This window comes from Lithobates pipiens, unplaced genomic scaffold (genome assembly GCF_037356315.1).
Source record: "Lithobates pipiens isolate NorthernLeopardFrog02 unplaced genomic scaffold, aLitPip1_a1.2 Scaffold_30, whole genome shotgun sequence".
In the NCBI taxonomy this organism is placed as follows: domain Eukaryota; kingdom Metazoa; phylum Chordata; class Amphibia; order Anura; family Ranidae; genus Lithobates; species Lithobates pipiens.
In genome coordinates this window covers 97759499-97777097 of record NW_027507791.1, presented here as the reverse complement: position 1 = coordinate 97777097, position 17599 = coordinate 97759499, and the positions used below count along the sequence as shown (strand labels likewise).

Sequence of the window (17599 nt, the reverse complement as noted above, 5' to 3'; positions counted from 1 at the left end):
GTTTTATTGTTAGCACACTGACGCCCAATAGAAGTACACACCACATTATCTTTCAGTCTGTCTCTTTGTGTATGTCTAAAGTGATTGCACCTAATGAGCAGTAACACATAATACTATTTGCAACTGTGTTAGCCCTTGGCTATGTGCATCGAGTCTCCAACTTCAGGCCAAAAATTGAAGTTCATTTGCATGCACATAAACAAAGCAACAGTTTTCTAAGCATGATGCATAATATACCCATGCATTGTAAACCCTACAATTTTATATGTCCAAGTCCCTGGGCATGATTAGTGCTAACAAACATTAACATCAGTCCATGGCTGCAATGAACTTCCAATCTAAAGTCCAAAACTAACTTTCTTACATTAGAGACTATTTTGACAGGAGAAAAATAAAATACCAGCATGTCTTTAGATTGTGGTGAGAAACACACAGAGAAAATATAAACTGCAACACAAGCATTAAGATTTTGGGGAATAGAATCAACAACCTCAGTGCTGCTAGACAGAATTGTTACCATTTAGCCAGCGGGCAGCCTCACACATGTTGTATGCATCTCTGTGGTGTGAACCAGCCCTAGTTCCATAGCCATGCTCAGTGTCACAAGCAATATACAATATATTGTCCAAAGTATTGGGACTCCTGCCTTTATACGCACATGAACTGTAATGTCATCCCAGTCTAAGTCATAGGGTTCAAAATTAACTTGGCCCACCCTTTGCAGCTATAACAGCTTCAACTCTTCTGGGAAGGCTGTCCACAAGGCTTAGGAGTGTCTATGGGAATGTTTGATCATTCTTCCATAAGTGCATTTGTAAGGTCAGGCACTGATGTTGGATGAGAAGTCCTGGCTTACAGTCTCCACTCTAATTCATCCCCAAGGTGTTCTGTTGTGCTGAAGTCAGGACTCTGTGCAGGCCAGTCAAGTTCCTCCGCCCCAAACTCACTCATCCATGTCTTTATTGACCTTGCTTTGTACACTGGTCCAAATCATTTGGTGAAGGGGGGATTATAATGCGGGGTTGTTTTTCAGGGGTTGGGCTTTGCCTCTTAGTTCCAGTGAAGGGAACTCTTAAGGCATCAGCATACCAAGATTTTTGGACAATTTCATGCTCCAAAATTTGTGGGAACAGTTTGGCCCCTTCCTGTTCCAACATGACAGCACACCAGTGCACAAAGCAAGGTCCATAAAGACATGGATGAGCGAGTTTGGGGTGGAGAAACTCGACTGCCCTGAGTCCTGACCTCAACCCGATAGAATACATTTTGGCTGAATTAGAGCAGAGATTGCGAGCCAGGCCTTCTCATCCAACATCAGCATCTGGCCTCACAAATACACTTCTGGAAGAATGGTCAAACATTCCCATAGACACACTAAACCTTGTGGACAGCCTTTCTAGCCTTCCTAGAAGCTGTTCTAGCTGAAAAGGGTGGGCCAAAACAATGTTTAACCCTATGGACTGGGCTGCCATTAAAGTTCATGTGTGTAAGGCAGGTGTCACAATACTTTTGTCTAGATAGTGTATCTGGCAAGATATACAATGGTGATGGGACCCTCCTACACATAAATACTACATTTTTTATAGTTTTAGGACCTGGAAGATGAGACAGTTTCTCTACATGAAGCGGCATGTTTGAGATTTCAACCCAGATGTTCAGGGATGCTAAGCAGAAGTTCTAACCTCTAAGCTATGGTGCTGCCACATGTGAGGACCTTCTACACATAAAAAAGAACAAAAATACTGCATTTCTTTGGACATATATGTGATGGAATTACACTACTCAAGAGTTATTCTTGATTTATTCTGTGATATTTGGTGGTTCTTTGTGGGTGAGTGTAGAATAGTGATATTACCCTCATTTTGATTTCTGATGTTGGTACACATCACGTTTTTGGCTCAAACTATGATTATTTGGAAATAATTAAAAAAGCACAAAAAAGTCACTAATTTTAAATTTGCATCAGCAATGGTATTGTTTGTGGGATTGATAAAGATTGTTGTGAGATAGAAAGTAGCAAGTGAAAGTTACAGAGACATTTTTTTTTTACCATAACATCAAAACATTCCACCACATTCTAGCATTCTTAAAGCGGGATTCCGCTGCGTTTTTTTTTTCTTTCTTACCTGTGTCACTGGTGGGCGATTCCTACCGTCTGTTAGCATTCACGATCGGCGTGTTTTTGACCCCCGGCGTGACAATTTTTTTGCTTAGGATAACTTTAAAAAAAGTAGTCAGGCGTTTTCCATTTTTACTGTGGGCGTCTGAAGCCCACAGGCATTTACTTCCTGTATCCTATGACGCTCGGCTCCCAGCATCCACCGCTCCATCTCGCGCATGCTCACTCATGTTGCCTCGTGTGCAATAGTGGTAATGTCAGATACAGCTGCCTGCCCACTGTGAAAATGGCAATTTCGGACAAGCCCTCGTCACGTGACCGGCGTCCTCCTTCCGAAATCTCACGAGATTTAGCAATTACTATGTCCCCCATGGATTCTTGGGAAATAGTTTAGAAATTTCCCAGGGACCATTGCGAGGCTGATAACCACGCCTACTCCCACGGGAGGACAGCTCAGAAGTCAGCGCAAACATCTGAAATATAAGGTAAGTACTGAATAATATTTTTTTTCAGGGTTCATTACTGTAAGTATGTTATCATGTGCTTTAAATACCAAGAAGAAAAATTTTTAGGTACAAAACCGCTTTAAAGATGAAGTAAACCCTGATGGGTGTTACTTCCTCTTTGTTTCCCTGCAAAGGTAAAGCATAATGAGCTACTATGCATCACATAGTAGCCCATTATGTGACACTTACCTGCAGGAGAAGCCCGCAATGTCCACGTCTTCCTCCCTAGTAGCGAGCGTCCATTCTTCACCCCTCTCCCTTCCAGGGCCGCAAACTCCGGCTCTGTGACTGGCCAGAGTCGCGTGACATCAGCCGTCTTTTACAGCATGACCCGAGCTAGAAACAGCACAGCATGCTCTTACTAACTCTGGTTCATGCACAGAAGAAATCGGCATACGTCGATTTGCAAATATCTCCTAGACTGTGCAGGTCTGGGAGATATTTCAAGAACCTACAGGTAAGCCTTAATCTAGGTTTACCTGTAGGTTAAAGTGGTGGTAAAGGGTTTACAACCACTTTAAAAACAAAATAGTTGAGGTAGAAGCAACAATGTTGCAAAGGAAAATATATTTCAGGGAAAGATGCATTTCATCTCAACATTAAAAGGATTTATTTGGGAAGTTACAATTGTACCATTAGAATCAATGGCTAAAACTTGCATTGGACTATAGTAGCGCCAATTTTCACTTCCAAAAAACAATCTTTAACACATCGCTCATTTTCGTATTTACTATATTGCCTGGTAAAAAAGACACTGGAGCTAAAATGAGAGCTATTTTGCAGGTTCACTGAGTATGCTCAGTTGTGTTGGCACCTAGTTGTACGGAGCCGGGGAATTTATCTCTTCTCAGACTTCTAAAGATATTTCAGTGTAGAAATCACTTTTTTCACACAGTTTAAAAGCATATTATCTTTAATATACCGCATATTTCAGTACCATTTAGGAAATGATATCATGCTGGAAACATTATTTCCATGTGCACTACTCCAGGTTTTAGCAGAGTATGGGTTTGGGTGCTATTTGTTTTCAGGGAACTATAGTAAATTCGATTTTGGGAGTATTTTTTTACCAAAATACCATTTTAGCACTAATTAGCGGTAATTCGCTGTAATTAACGCTGCAGCGCTATAGTAAATGACCCCCAATTTTTGTTGGCTGTACTTCTACTGCAGTGGTGCTTGCTTTACAATATTCTACGCCTATTTTCTAGTGCAATTTGGTTGTTGTCTGAGCTATTAGATGATCATATACACTTGAAATATTCAGTATCAATAACCTAATGATTTTATTTCCTTTGTGGATTTATGCTCTGTGTAGGAATATTAAGCAGGTTATTTTGATGGTGGAGATGGAGATGGATCCCTGTAAATGTCATAAAAATTAAATTTTCTATCTAAAGAATTATTATTGGTTTTCTATGCATATACCGGCTTTCGCTTATGTACGAGAAAAAATATTTGATGCAATGCCTTTTTATTGATGAAGGGAATATGGGTAACCATTTTTTCCTAATAAAATAATATCTTTTAACTTTGTCCTTTATTGTGGTTATGAGTTTTCTAAAACGTTTTGCAATTATTCTTTTTCAGCAATCTGACAGAGGTTCTAACAGTTCCCCATTCTAACAAACAAAAATGTATCATGATGAAAAAATTTGTTTTGATTCCGATCGTGTGTATACAGTTCCGACGCACAAAGTGCCACGCATGCTCAGAATAAATTTCAAGGCGAAAGCTATTGGCTTCTGGCCTCTTTATAGTCCCACACAGTATAGTGTACAGGGCATTAGAATTTGAATGGAGTTCGATGTAAAATTAGATTTGAAATTCAGTCCGAATTTCTGAAATTCATGAAAATTTGTTTATATTGTGATTTGGGTATTCAGATATATCTGAATCTCTGAATAATGAAAAATGTGTCCCAATTATTAATTTGGAACGAAACTAACCGCACATGTCTAGTTTGTATTTTATTCTACAAAATCCCCCAAAAATCAATTGCTTAGTTTACAGCAGCAAGCAATATAAATGATAATTAGTTGTAATAGTTAACTTCTACTTTGTATTTCCATTATTCAGAAAGTCTGACTATCACTTCAAGACAGAGCTCTTTGGCAGTCTTCCAGCAAACTTACATAGTTTCTAGCTAATCGACTTTAATATTTCATAGTATTTATAATAATTTCCAGTGATGTATTTTGAGCGATATTCATTAGTGATTTTCTGAACAAGAGAGTATTTGCCTATCATAAATAATTCCTTAGAGCTGTTTTATATTTTAGTATACATCTTTTTTTGTCAGTTAGTGATAAGAGATTTAAAGCGGCTGTCTTTGCCCTCACACATCTGTTTTATGTTTAACTAATTTGTAAAATCAATTATTCTTCTTCATTTTTTTTTTTTCAACTTGAATAATTTAGCAGCAAGACTGTTCTCTATCAGTCATACTTGGCCCATTTGTTTTAACACAATTCAAAGATTTTTAATGTGTATTTTGCAGGCAAAAGAATACTACTCTCAAGCCATGGAGTTAGATCCCAGCAATGAATCGGCCACTCTGAATAGAGGCATTACTAACATGCTTTTACAAGACGTGCAAGGAGCTCTTCAAGACTTCCACATGGTCATTGATCAGTGCCCAGTATCCTCTGCTGCATACTTGAATCGTGCTAGCCTACATAAAACTTTACAGCAGTATAATGAAGCTGAGAGTGACATATCCCAGGGTAAGCCCATTCCTTATACTCGTTAATTATTGTTTCTAAACCATGAAAAAGAATAGTTTTACATAGTTGTCTGAGCCAGTCAGAAAAATGATTAGGAGGTTAGAATTCTCTTTTAGGGGTGGGTACCAGTGGGGGCATCACTTACCCAGCTTGTTTTTTAATTTATTGCATATCTTGGAGTTCACAGGATATTGAGTAAGAGCTTTAGATGCAGGGGGTGGCAGAACTAGGAATATCTGCTTCGAGAGCTCGTTAGTGGAGTCATGGAGGAACAAAAAACAGCAATTGGACTCATCCATGCTAACACATAATGGATCCCTTCAAATACAGTTCTAAACATGTTCTGGCTCCTAAAGCTTAACAATGAGGGTCATTTACTATAGCACGATAAATGATCCTGCAGTCCCAGAAAAATAGCGCCCCAATTAAGGCCAATGAAGACTTCAACTGTCAAACTGGGCCAGAATGCGAATGGAAAGCAGTGCTATTGCCGGCGAACATTCCTGTCAAATCACATATGTGGGAATAATGGAAGTCAATGGGGCTCGAACCTGTAAAATCCAAAGTTCTCACTGAAGGCTTATATGCAAGTTCTTTGCCATAAAAAGTGTATGGGGACCCATTTCCTGTCCCAGGAAACATGTATCAATTGGAAAAATGTTTTTAAAACTGCATTTTTTTTCAGGAGCAGTGATTTTAATAATACGTAAAGTGAAACAATTAAAATAAAAAATCCTTTAACCACTTCAGCCCCAGAAGATTTGGCTACTGAATGACCAGGCCATTTTTTTGCGATTCGGCACTGCGTCACTTTAACTCACAAGTGCGCTCACTACCTCCACCTTGGACGCTCTGCATAAGAAGCTTGCATAAGAAGCTTGGCTGGTCCTATGACTCCCCCCTACTATCGCTTCTTAACCATAATATTGTTTGTTTTTCGTCTTTTTGTATTTCAATATAAATTTATTAAACAAACTGACAGTCGTGCGGTGCTGCACCCAAACAAAATTGACAATATTTTTTTCCCACAAATAGAGCTTTCTTTTGCTAGTATTTGATCATCTCTGCGGTTTTTATTTTTTGCGCTATAAACGGAAAAAGAGCACAAAAACACAATATTTTGTACTTTTGCTATAATAAATATCCCCGTTTTTCAAAAAAAAGTGATTTTTTTCTTAGTTTAGGCCGACATGTATTCTACATATTTTTGGTAATAAAAATCGCAATAAGCGTATATTGATTGGTTTGCGCAAAAGTTATAGTGTCTACAAAATAGGGGATAGATTTATAGAATTTGTAATTTAATTATTATTATTATTTTTTTTTTACTAGTAATGGCGGCGATCTACGATTTTTATTGGGACTGCAAAATTATGGCGGACACATCGGACACTTTTGACACATTTTTGGGACCATTGGCATTTATACAGCGATCAGTGCTATAAAAATGCACTGATTACTGTAAAAATGTCACTGGCAAAGAAGGGGTTAACACTAGGGGGCGATCAATAATAATAAAGGCACATATTCAAAATATAACACCCACCACCAGCCCACAATCCACACACCTATATGGGGCCTATTCTGGCAGTCCGCTCCTACATGTAAAAATCATAATGTATTTGCTAGAAAATTACTCAGAACCCCCAAATATATATATATTTTTTTTTTGTAGACACCCTAGGGAATAAAATTGCAACTTTTTATCTCGCAAGGTATTTGTGCAACAATTTTTCAAATGTGTCTTTTTAAAAAAAAAACTGTTTTGTGATTTAACTGGTTCCTGACCGGCGCACACCGATGTACGTCGACAGAATAACACGGCTGGGAAAATGGTCGTACCTGTATGACCCTTTAAATTTGCCGCCATGCCATCGCGTGCGCACCACCGGCCGGGACCTCCATGAGTCGGGTTGCGGGTCCTGCGGACCTGATCGCTGCAGGGACACCCGCGATCACCTCACGGAGAGGAAGAACGGGGAGAAGCTAATTTAAACAAGCATCTCCCCCTTCTGCCTAGTGACAGTGTCACTGATCTCTGCTCCCTGTGATCGGGAGCAGAGATCAGTGACGTGTCACACGTAGCCACGCCCCCCCACAGTAAGAAAAACTCCTCAGGACACACTTAACTCTTACACTGCCCCCTAATGGTTAACCCATTCACTGCCAGTGTCATTTACACAGGAATCAGTGCATTTGTATAGCACTGATTGCTGTATAAATGACAATGGTCCCAAAAATGTGTCAGAAATGTCCGATGTGTCCGCCATAATGTCGCAGTCACGATAAAAATCGCTGATTGCCGCTATTACTAGTAAAAAAAAAAATATATTAATAAAAATACCATAAAACTATCCCCTATTTTGTAAACGCTATAACTTTTGCGCAAACCAATTAACCACTTGCTGACCAGCGCACGACGATGTACGTCGACAGAATGGCACGGGCAGGCAAATGGGCGTACATGTACGTCCCTTTAAATTTGCCGCCCTGCCATGGGAAGCGCGCCGCCGGCGGCGCGCTCCCGCGCTGGTCGGGACCCCCGTGAGTCCGGTCGCGGGACCCGCGGACTCGATCGCCGCGGGCATCCCCGCGATCGTCTCACGGAGCGGCCAAATGAAGAAATGCTGTTGTAAACAGCATTTCTTCATTCTGCCTAGCAACTAGTGACGCTGATCTCTGCTCCATGTGATTGGAGCAGAGATCAGTGTTCACTAAATGAAAGCCCAACCCCCCCACAGTTAGTAACACACCCCTAGAAACACTTAACCCCTACACTGCCACCCACTGGTTAACCCCTTCACTGCCAGTGTCATTTACACAGGAATCACTGCATTTATATAGCAGTGATTACTGTATAAATGACAATGGTCCCAAAAATGTGTCAAAAATGTCCGATGGGTCCCCCACAATGTCGCAGTCACAATAAAAATTGCTGATCGCCGCCATTACTAGTAAAAAAAAAAAAAAAAAAATTATTAATAAAAATGCTATAAAACTATCCCTATTTTGTAAACGCTATAACTTTTGCACAAACCAATCAATAATCGCATATTGTGATTTTTTTTAAACAAAAATATGTAGAAGAATACGTATCGGCCTAAACTGAGGGAAAAAAATGTTTTTTTATATATTTTTGGGGGATATTTATTATAACAAAAAGTAAAAAATAATGTTTTTTTTTTCAAAATTGTCGCTCTATTTTTGTTTATAGCGCAAAAAATAAAAACCGCAGGGGTGAGCAAATACCACCAAAAGAAAGCTCTATTTGTGGAAAAAAAAGGACGTCAATTTTGTTTGGGAGCCACGTCGCACGACCGCGCAATTGTCAGTTAAAGCGACGCAGTGCCGAATCGCAAAAAGTGGTCTGGTCTTTGACCAGCAAATTGGTCCGGTCTGAAAGTGGTTAATAAACGTTTATTGTGATTTTTTTTAACCAAAAATATGTAGAAGAATACATATCAGCCTAAACTGAGGAAAATATGTTTTTTTATATATTTTTGGGGGATATTTATTATAGCAAAATGTAAAAAATAATGAATTTTTTTCAAAATTGTCGCTCTTTTTTTGTTTATAGCGCAAAAAATAAAACCTGCAGAGGCAATCAAACAGCACCAAAAGAAAGCTCCTTGTGGGAAAAATAGGACATCAATTTTGTTTGGGAGGCACGTCGCACGACCGCGCAATTGTCAGTTAAAGCGACTCAGTGCCGAATTGCAAAAAGTGCTCTGGTCAGGAAGGGGGTAAAATCTGCCGGGGCTGAATCACACAGGTGTAATGGGGAGACAACAGTACTTAGCCAAACGTTACTCAGCCAAACGTTGACGCCCGTGTTGAACCAGGGGAAGCCAGTAATCAGGTCATATCCTAGGAGTGCTTGCATACTCCAGCTCAGCAACCGCTAAAGCTGGCATGGCGAAAAGTAGGTGGGTACTGTTGTCTCCCCGTTACACCTGTGTGCAGGGACCTCTGCAATTTTGTGCTAGAGGACATTTTTTTTTTTTCTGATACCATTCGGATACAAATTATCCCTGTCCAATGTGGTATTAGTGCATCATGGTGGTGGCAGTTGCTTAGTTTCCATGCACCATATACATATATATGTATATATATATGCAATCTTGCAAGTTCGTCTATGAAGCTCCTGAAGAAGCGCAAGTCGCATAACATGTAGAGCTCCACCAGTAGTAATATTCAGTTGCAAGTGTATACCTTAATTTAATGGCTTGACGAATTACCGTACTGTTACAATTGGTGTGATCACCACTGTATTTGTCATAAATAATATATGGTTTACTTATTTTTAGGCCTTGTATACTGTTGTTACATCATATAATTCTGAGACATGGCTATTTCTCAGTGTTTTTTATATTTTTCTATGTATAATAAATTATTTTTTTGTAGAATATAATGTCTCTGTGCCTATAAAGTCCAAGCCCTCCTTTTGTTTTGTTTTTTGCTATACATTCAATTTTGGGACATGGCACCTAGTACTGCAATAGTATCCACAGTACCACGCTGTGGTGATAATTTTTTTCATTAAATCCCTTCTAATAGGAATCGTTCGAGACAGGTCCTCTTTATGGAGAGATGCGGGGTCATTAAGACCCCACATCTCTCCTCCAGGCTGGAAAGCATGAGATTGAAAAAAACAAACCACGATCATGGCTTTTACAACCACAGCCCGGACGTGACGTCCTGATGTCGCACCCGAGCCTCTGACTGGTCACCGGAAATCTCTATGCTCATCATCCGGCGGTGGATGATTCGTTCTCCGGGTCCCCGATGGCATGAGAGAGTCTGGAGAAGCATCGGGAGGTGGTGGGAGGGGGGTGGCCCCTCCCGCCGCCTGTAAGAATGATCAAGTGGCGGAACTACTTAATCATTCTTATGGTGCACAGAATTGCCGGCTGCAAACAAGGATACCTGAATGATGCCTATAGCTGCAGGCATCATTCAGATATTCACACTGAAGTCCAGGATGTCATATGACATGGGAAGTGGTTAACGAAATAACATCATCACGTTCTGAACATTCGGATTTTCTGACAGCTTTGTCCGACCGTGTGTATGCAACACAAGTTTCAGATGGATTTTGTTGTCGGAATGTCTGACTGTGTGTACAAGGGCTTACAGTCTCCGCTCTAATTCATCCCAAAGGTGTTCTGTTGTGTTCAGGTGCAGGCCAGTCAAGTTCCTCCACCCCAAACTCAGTCATCCATGTCTTTATGGACCTTGCTTTGTGCGCTGGTCCAAATCATTTGGTGGAGGGAGATTATGGTGTGGGAATGTTTTTCAGGGGTTGGGCTTGGCCTCTTAGTTCCAGTGAAGGGAACTCTTAAGGCATCTGCATACTAAGACATTTTGGACAATTTCATGCTCCCAACTTTGTGGGAACATTTTGGGGCTGGCCCCTTCCTGTTCCAACATGACTGCGCACCAGTGTACAAAGCAAGGTCCATAAAGACATGGTGAGCGAGTTTGGGGTGGAGGAACTTGACTGGCCTGCAGAGTCCTGACCTCAACCTAATAGAACATCTTTTGGCTGAATTAGGGCAGAGACTGCAAGCCAGGCCTTCTCATCCAACATCAGTGCCTGGCCTCACAAATGCACTTCAGGAAGAAAGGTCAAACATTCCCATACACAATAAACCTTATGGATAGCCTTTGTAGCCTTCCCAGAAGTTGTTCTAGTTGCAAAGGGTTGGCCAAATACATTTTTAACCCTATGGACTAAGATTGGGCTGCCATTAACCACTTAAGGACTGGGCCTCTTTCTGAGATTTGTTGTTTACAAGTTAAAGACAGTTTTTTTTTTGCTAGAAAATTAATTAGAACCCCCAAATATTATATATATTTTTTTCTAACACTCTAGAGAATAAAATGCCCGTCGTTGCACTACTTTCTGTCACACTGTATTTGCGCACCGGTCTTACAAGCTCATTTTCTTTTTAGAAAAAATACACTTTTTTGAATTAAAAAAATAAGACAACAGTAAAGTAATGCCATGTACACAGGACCAGACTTTTGGACAGACTAGGTCCGACAGTCTTCCCGACGGACTTTCGGCGGAGTTACGGCGGACTTTCTGAATGAACGGACTTGGACAAACACAATCACATCAAAGTCTGATGGATTTGAACGTGATGACGTACGACCGGACTAGAATAAGGAAGTTCATAGCCTGTAGCCAATAGCTGCCCTAGCGTTGGTTTTTGTCCGTCTAACTAGCATACACACGAATGGATTTCTCGGTCCGGCGGAGTTCAGGCAGGAAAATTTAAAACATGTTCTATTTCTAAAGTCTGCCGAATTTATGACAAGTAAAGGTCCGATGGAGCCCACACATGATCGAACTGTCTGATGGACTCAGAGAGAATGCATTAGAGAATGCTTGTAATCCAAAGCACTCACATATAAAAGCTAGTTTCCCCATAGAAGTCAATGGAAACAAAGATAATTTGTTTCACATTGACTTCTATTGCATGCAATACCGCATGTGGCCAGAGGTGGGTGGGAGACACCTGAGAGACTCGGATCGCTCGGAAACACTAGGGGACCAAGTATTTCCGAGTGTTTCTGAATATTTCTGAACGGCTCTGAGTGTCCCCTGCACCTCTGGCTAAATGCGGTACTGCACACCGCAGAGAATTTAAAAAAAATAATTGCTCTTTTTGTGAAATACTTGTTAACCGCGTTACTTGCAATCCGAGGTTCCACTGTATTTACTATAGTGTCCTGTAAAAAAGACATTGGAGCTAAAATGAGAGCTATATGCAGGTTTGAGCATGCTCAGTTGTGCTGGTACCCACACAGGGAATTTATCTCTTCTCAGACTTTTAAAGATATTTCAGTGTAGAAATCACTTTTTCACACATTTTAAAAGCAGATTATCTTTAAACAATATACCAAATATTTCAGTACCATTTAGGCAATTATATCATGCCCTAAACATTATTTCCATGTGCACTACTCCATGTTTTAGCAGAGTAAGGGTTTGGGCACTGTTTGTTTTCAGGGAACTATATTAAATTTGATTTTGAAAGTATTTTTTTACCAGCACTATAATGAATACTCTTTTAGTGCAAATTAGCGCTAATCTCGCAAATTAGCGCTACAGCGCTATAGTAAATGACCCCCAATGTGTCCCCAGGATACTGGAGCTATACTATCCCACTAGCCCAGTGTTTCTCAATTCCAGTCCTCATGGCCCACTAACAGGTCATGTTTTCAGGATTTCCCTCAGATGAAACAGCTGGGGTAATTACTAAGGCAGTGAAACTGATCAAATCACCTGTGCAAAATAACGGAAAGCCTGAAAACATGACCTGTTAGTGGGCCATGAGGACTGGAATTGAGAAACACTGCACTAGCCCTAGTCCTCCTCATCTAATGTAGTTCTCCCATCCCAGCTGCTTACTTTACAGCCCGCACCACATTTTCATCCTTTCTAGACTTAAATCCTCTTAATACTTGTGCAGTGAACCCTTACAGACTTGTATAGGACCATTTTTCGAGAGTGTTCATCATACAACAATAGACAAGTCTATGAGTGCTCGTTGCACTTATACATGGACAGAGGGTTTATCTACTACAAAGAAATCAACTTGTATTGGGAGACATATGCATTGCTGACTTCTCACTTTACATTGTTGTACCTGATTTTTATGCTAGTGCAGCGACTGCATCACTTTCTAAATGATTAACCCTGAGAGCTCACACTCCTTTATTCTTTTTTTGGCTCAATGAAAGTATTGAAACTAGATACATCCAAGCGAATATCATTTCCATAGAGTGGTCAGCAGTGGCAGCTGGCATAAAACTTTCAGCACAGATTTTATTTAAAGGAGATATATAGTGGTTTGTTTCCTATATTCTTTATTATAGGCATGATACAAAAAAATATTTTTTTTTTTTTTATATTTTTTGTTTAAGTCTGGTAAATATGAAAGATTGTATTATTATTATTATTATTTTTCAGCCAGAAGTAGCTCTGCACCTTTACAGCTTGTTGAAGAAAAACTATTACAGACTTTCGCAGTTCAATCTGAGATTTACACACAATGACTCATCCCTTGTGGCAGGGCTCAATCCAGATTTTCAATTGGACAAATCAGTGTGTCAAAGCAGGCAGCTACTGCTGTGCTTTCTGATTAGATAACCCATAGTGCCCTAGGAACCCTTTGTCATGTTATACAAATAAACATGTTAAACAATGATTGTGTACGTCTAGTAAAAACAGATACAAAACAACAGTTTAAAAATGTTTAAACCTAAAAAATAAAGACCTGTTGAAATTTAGAAAAACACTAAATAGAGACAAATGACATAGAAATTCATTTATATACATTCATTACAGGTATGAAGGGCATACAGTCATCACGATACAATATGTTAAGATGTGTAAACAACTATTTAAACCCGCCTCACTATTTTTTTTTTTTTTACAGCTATGATTCTTCAGCCTGGAGACCCCCTGATGTATAAGCTTCGAGCAGATATCAGAGGAAAAATGGGAATGACCAAAGAAGCCATTGAAGATTATGAGCAAGCAATATATCTTCTGCAGCAGTGATAATGCTCATTAGTGTGATGACTGATAAATTACATGAGAGCGGTGCACCTATCTCTCCCTGCACAGAGCCCGCCAAGCCGTAAAACTTAACTTTTATTCCAACATAACTAAAAATAATAAAAAAATTACAAGAAGTAAAAATAACGCAAGTTGGGGAAAAAAAAGAATCCTGATCCTTGCAGGTGGGTGCAGGGAGTAATATATATGTATTGAATTGTATAGCAATTGTACTGTCTGCCCTAATGTTGTAAAGCGCTGCGTAAACTGTTGGCGCTATATAAATCCTATATAATAATAATAATATATATAGGTGGTGCTCAAAATGAATATCTATAACTATAAAAGGAAATTTATATCTGTCTATCACATTTTGTTCAAACTGGCTATACTAGTTAATTCTCTTAAGTCCATCTCACAACTTTTGCATTCTCTGATAATATAAAAGCCCATCACAAAGTGAGAATCCAGACCCAAAACCCAACATGTTTTTACTCATAAAATGGCTTTGTCAAGAGTGAAAAAATTGTAAAACAAAAATAATAAATGTGTTCAAACACAACTAAACAAAAGAATGTGCATAATGACAGCAACTTCTCCATTGTGTATGACGTCATGGTGCCTGGGCGTGCGTCTAGCAGTTCTAGTGTCTGGCTTCTCCACCAGCATTGCTTGTTATATCCAGTGGCAGTGCGTCCATAAAGGGTGCACGGGCGCCACCCCCTCTAATGACTAATGGATAGATTCATACATTGCATAAATCTATCCATGGTTGTCACTGCCACCCCCTATTCAGGCGCCCGGCCCCTTTTCAGATGCCGGGTGCCTGAATTCCAGCGGCGAGGGTGTTTTTGTTGAGGCACCTGCTTAGAGCCATAGGCTCTAATAGGCTTAAAAAAAGGTGGAATTGGAGTGCAGAGCATTGCGCTTGCAGTCCACCCAGGTGTGTTATGCCACGTACACACGATCAGACTATCCGGCGGACCGGAGTCTGCCGGACAATCCGCCCGTGTGTGGGCTCCGGCGGACTTATTTTTCCCAAAAGTCCGGCAGACTTAGAAAGTAGTTTTGACTCATAAATTACCCTCCGGCCGTCTGGGCACTAGTCTGCCAGACTTTTGAAATTAACAGACTTTCCCACACACGGAGGAAAGTCCGTTCATTTTGAATGTGGCTCCAGGTAGACGGGACTAGCGCAGGAGGTCAATGTTGCTAAAGGCCCATATATACAAAGGTTCTATCAGGTTGTATATGCAGACATAAAACGTCTTTGTAAAACTACTTCTTCCTCACAGCGTTGTAAAAATAACCTCACTCCCCAAGAATCCAAGGCCCTTCATAACCTAACAAAAAACAACTCTATTGTCATCAAAACAGCAGACAAAGGGGGTGGTGTGGTAATCCAAAATTACGATGATTATGTAAATGAAGCCAACAGACTACTCTCCGATAAAAACACGTATAAACCCTTGAAAAGCGACCCACTCCCCCTCTTCTCTCTAGAAGCTGAAGCACTTATAAAACAAGCCTTGAGGGACCACATTATCACGAAAGCAGAAGCCTCCTTCTTATCCAAAACATACTACAACACCCCATACTTTTATCATCTCCCGAAAATACACAAAAACCCCACGAATCCCCCAGGTAGGCCTATGGTAGCCGCGATGGAGAGCATAACCAGCCCCTTCTCCATTTATATCGATCATTTCCTGCAACCTTTGGCACAGAACCTACAAACTTACATACGCGATGGTACACATCTGCTAGACATCCTAAAAAACTATTCCTGGGAGCCCACTTATCAGTGGGTCTCTCTGGATGTCAATTCTCTATATACATCCATCCCTAATGATGTAGGCCTCCGAGCTGTAAAACATTTTCTAGCCCTAGACCCATCCCTAAAAGCTGTACAAGCAGAGTTTATCTTAAACTCCACAAATTTTTGCTTCACTCATAACTACTTTACTTTTAATAAAAAATTCTATCTACAGACCCAAGGGACAGCTATGGGCTCCAACTTTGTGCCCAGCTATGCAAATTTGACAATGGGCCTCTGGGAACATCTATACATCTGGAACAATAACCCCTACATAGAGCACATAATCTACATAGGCCGCTACATAGACAATATTATCATCATATGGGACAGTACCGGACCACCCATAGACGATTTCGTATCCCATTGTAACGCCAATAATTTGGGTCTATCTTTCTCTTTCGAATCCAGTCCAGATAGTTTACCCTTTCTGGATCTTGAACTCTGCCATACTGACTTTGCAACCACATTAAACCGACTGCAGGAAACTCGTATTTGCACTTCCAAAGTTGCCATCATCCGAGGTGGATTTCTAATATCCCTAAAAGCCAATTCAATCGTCTGAAACGAAACTGCCCCCGTAATTCAGACTATATAGAACAAGGTACTCTGTTCAAAACAAAATTTGAGGACAAAGGCTATCCTTCCACCTTAGTGGAGGAAGCCTTTGTCAAATTTCTGGATACCCAGTCAGGAACATCCCATGATTCAGCCCCTCAACATGAAACCGTACAGAATACACATACTGCTCATTCTCAAACTCACATGACTAGATTTATTACTCAATATCACTCGCAACATAAAAAAATGGAAAGGATCTTCCAAAATCATTGGGGCATCCTTCTGGAAGACCCCTTACTAAAGTCCTCCATCACAAATACCCCCAGGATCACATACCGTAGAGCCCGAAATGTAAAAAGTTTCATTGCCCCGAGTAAACTAAAAACAACCAACAACAAATCTAGACCACCTAGGACCTTTTTCGCTCTGAAGGGCATGTATCAATGTAAAAAACTTGTTTAACCTGCAAATTCGTTCACCATCGTCAAAAAATTTTCACCACGAAGGGCAATACATATCAACTCAAAGAATTCTACAACTGTTCTTCAGAATTCATAATATATGTGATCTGTTGCCCCTGCAATTTACTCTACATTGGACGTACCACCCGAACCCTAAGAAAGAGGTTCGGTGAACATCGCAGGTCGGTAGAAGGAGACTCTAACTTAACCATCCCAGGACATTTTAACCACTTGCCGACCGCCTAACGCCGATGTACGTCGGCAGAATGGCACGGGCAGGCATAAGCACGTACATGTACGTGATTTGCCTCCCGCGGGTCGGGGGCCCGATCGGGCCCCCGCCCGGTGCCTGCGGCGGTCGGTTTTCGTTCGGGAGCGATCCCGGACGAGGGGACGGCCATTCATTCATGGCCACCCCCTCGCGATCGCTCCCGACGAATAGAAATCCCCGGTGACATCACTTCCTCTCCTGTAATGTAAACACAGGAGAGGAAGTGATGTATTCTCTCCTCCGTGTCGGTATTTTTCGTTCCGACACGGAGGAGAGCGGATCAGTGAGTTGCACCAACACATCCCACACACAGTAGAACATGCCAGGCACACTCACACCCCCCCTTTACCCCCCGATCACCCCCCCAATTACCCCTGCCCCCCAGTCACAGTGACACCAATGTCATTTTTTTTTTTTTTTTTTTTTTTTTGCATTGGTGTCATTTGTGACTGTAATAACTGTTAGGGCAGTTAGAGTTAGCCCCCTTTAGTTCTAATGTACCCCCCTAACCCCCCCAATAAAGGTTTAACCCCGTGATCACCCCCCGTCGCCAGTGTCACTAAGGCT

General features: G+C 40.8%; 1 protein-coding gene across 1 annotated transcript in view; it reads left to right on the top strand.

The window, feature by feature from the left end:
* TTC6 (tetratricopeptide repeat domain 6) overlaps window positions 1–16982 on the top strand; it is a 308030-nt gene extending 291048 nt beyond the window's left edge. The window contains exons 31-32 of the mRNA XM_077464674.1: window positions 5126–5351; window positions 13802–16982. Of these exons, the coding sequence (XP_077320800.1) occupies window positions 5126–5351; window positions 13802–13926 (351 nt within the window). The 3' untranslated portion in view covers window positions 13927–16982. The remainder of the gene's footprint in view (window positions 1–5125; window positions 5352–13801) is intronic.
* Window positions 16983–17599: the final 617 nt, after the last annotated feature.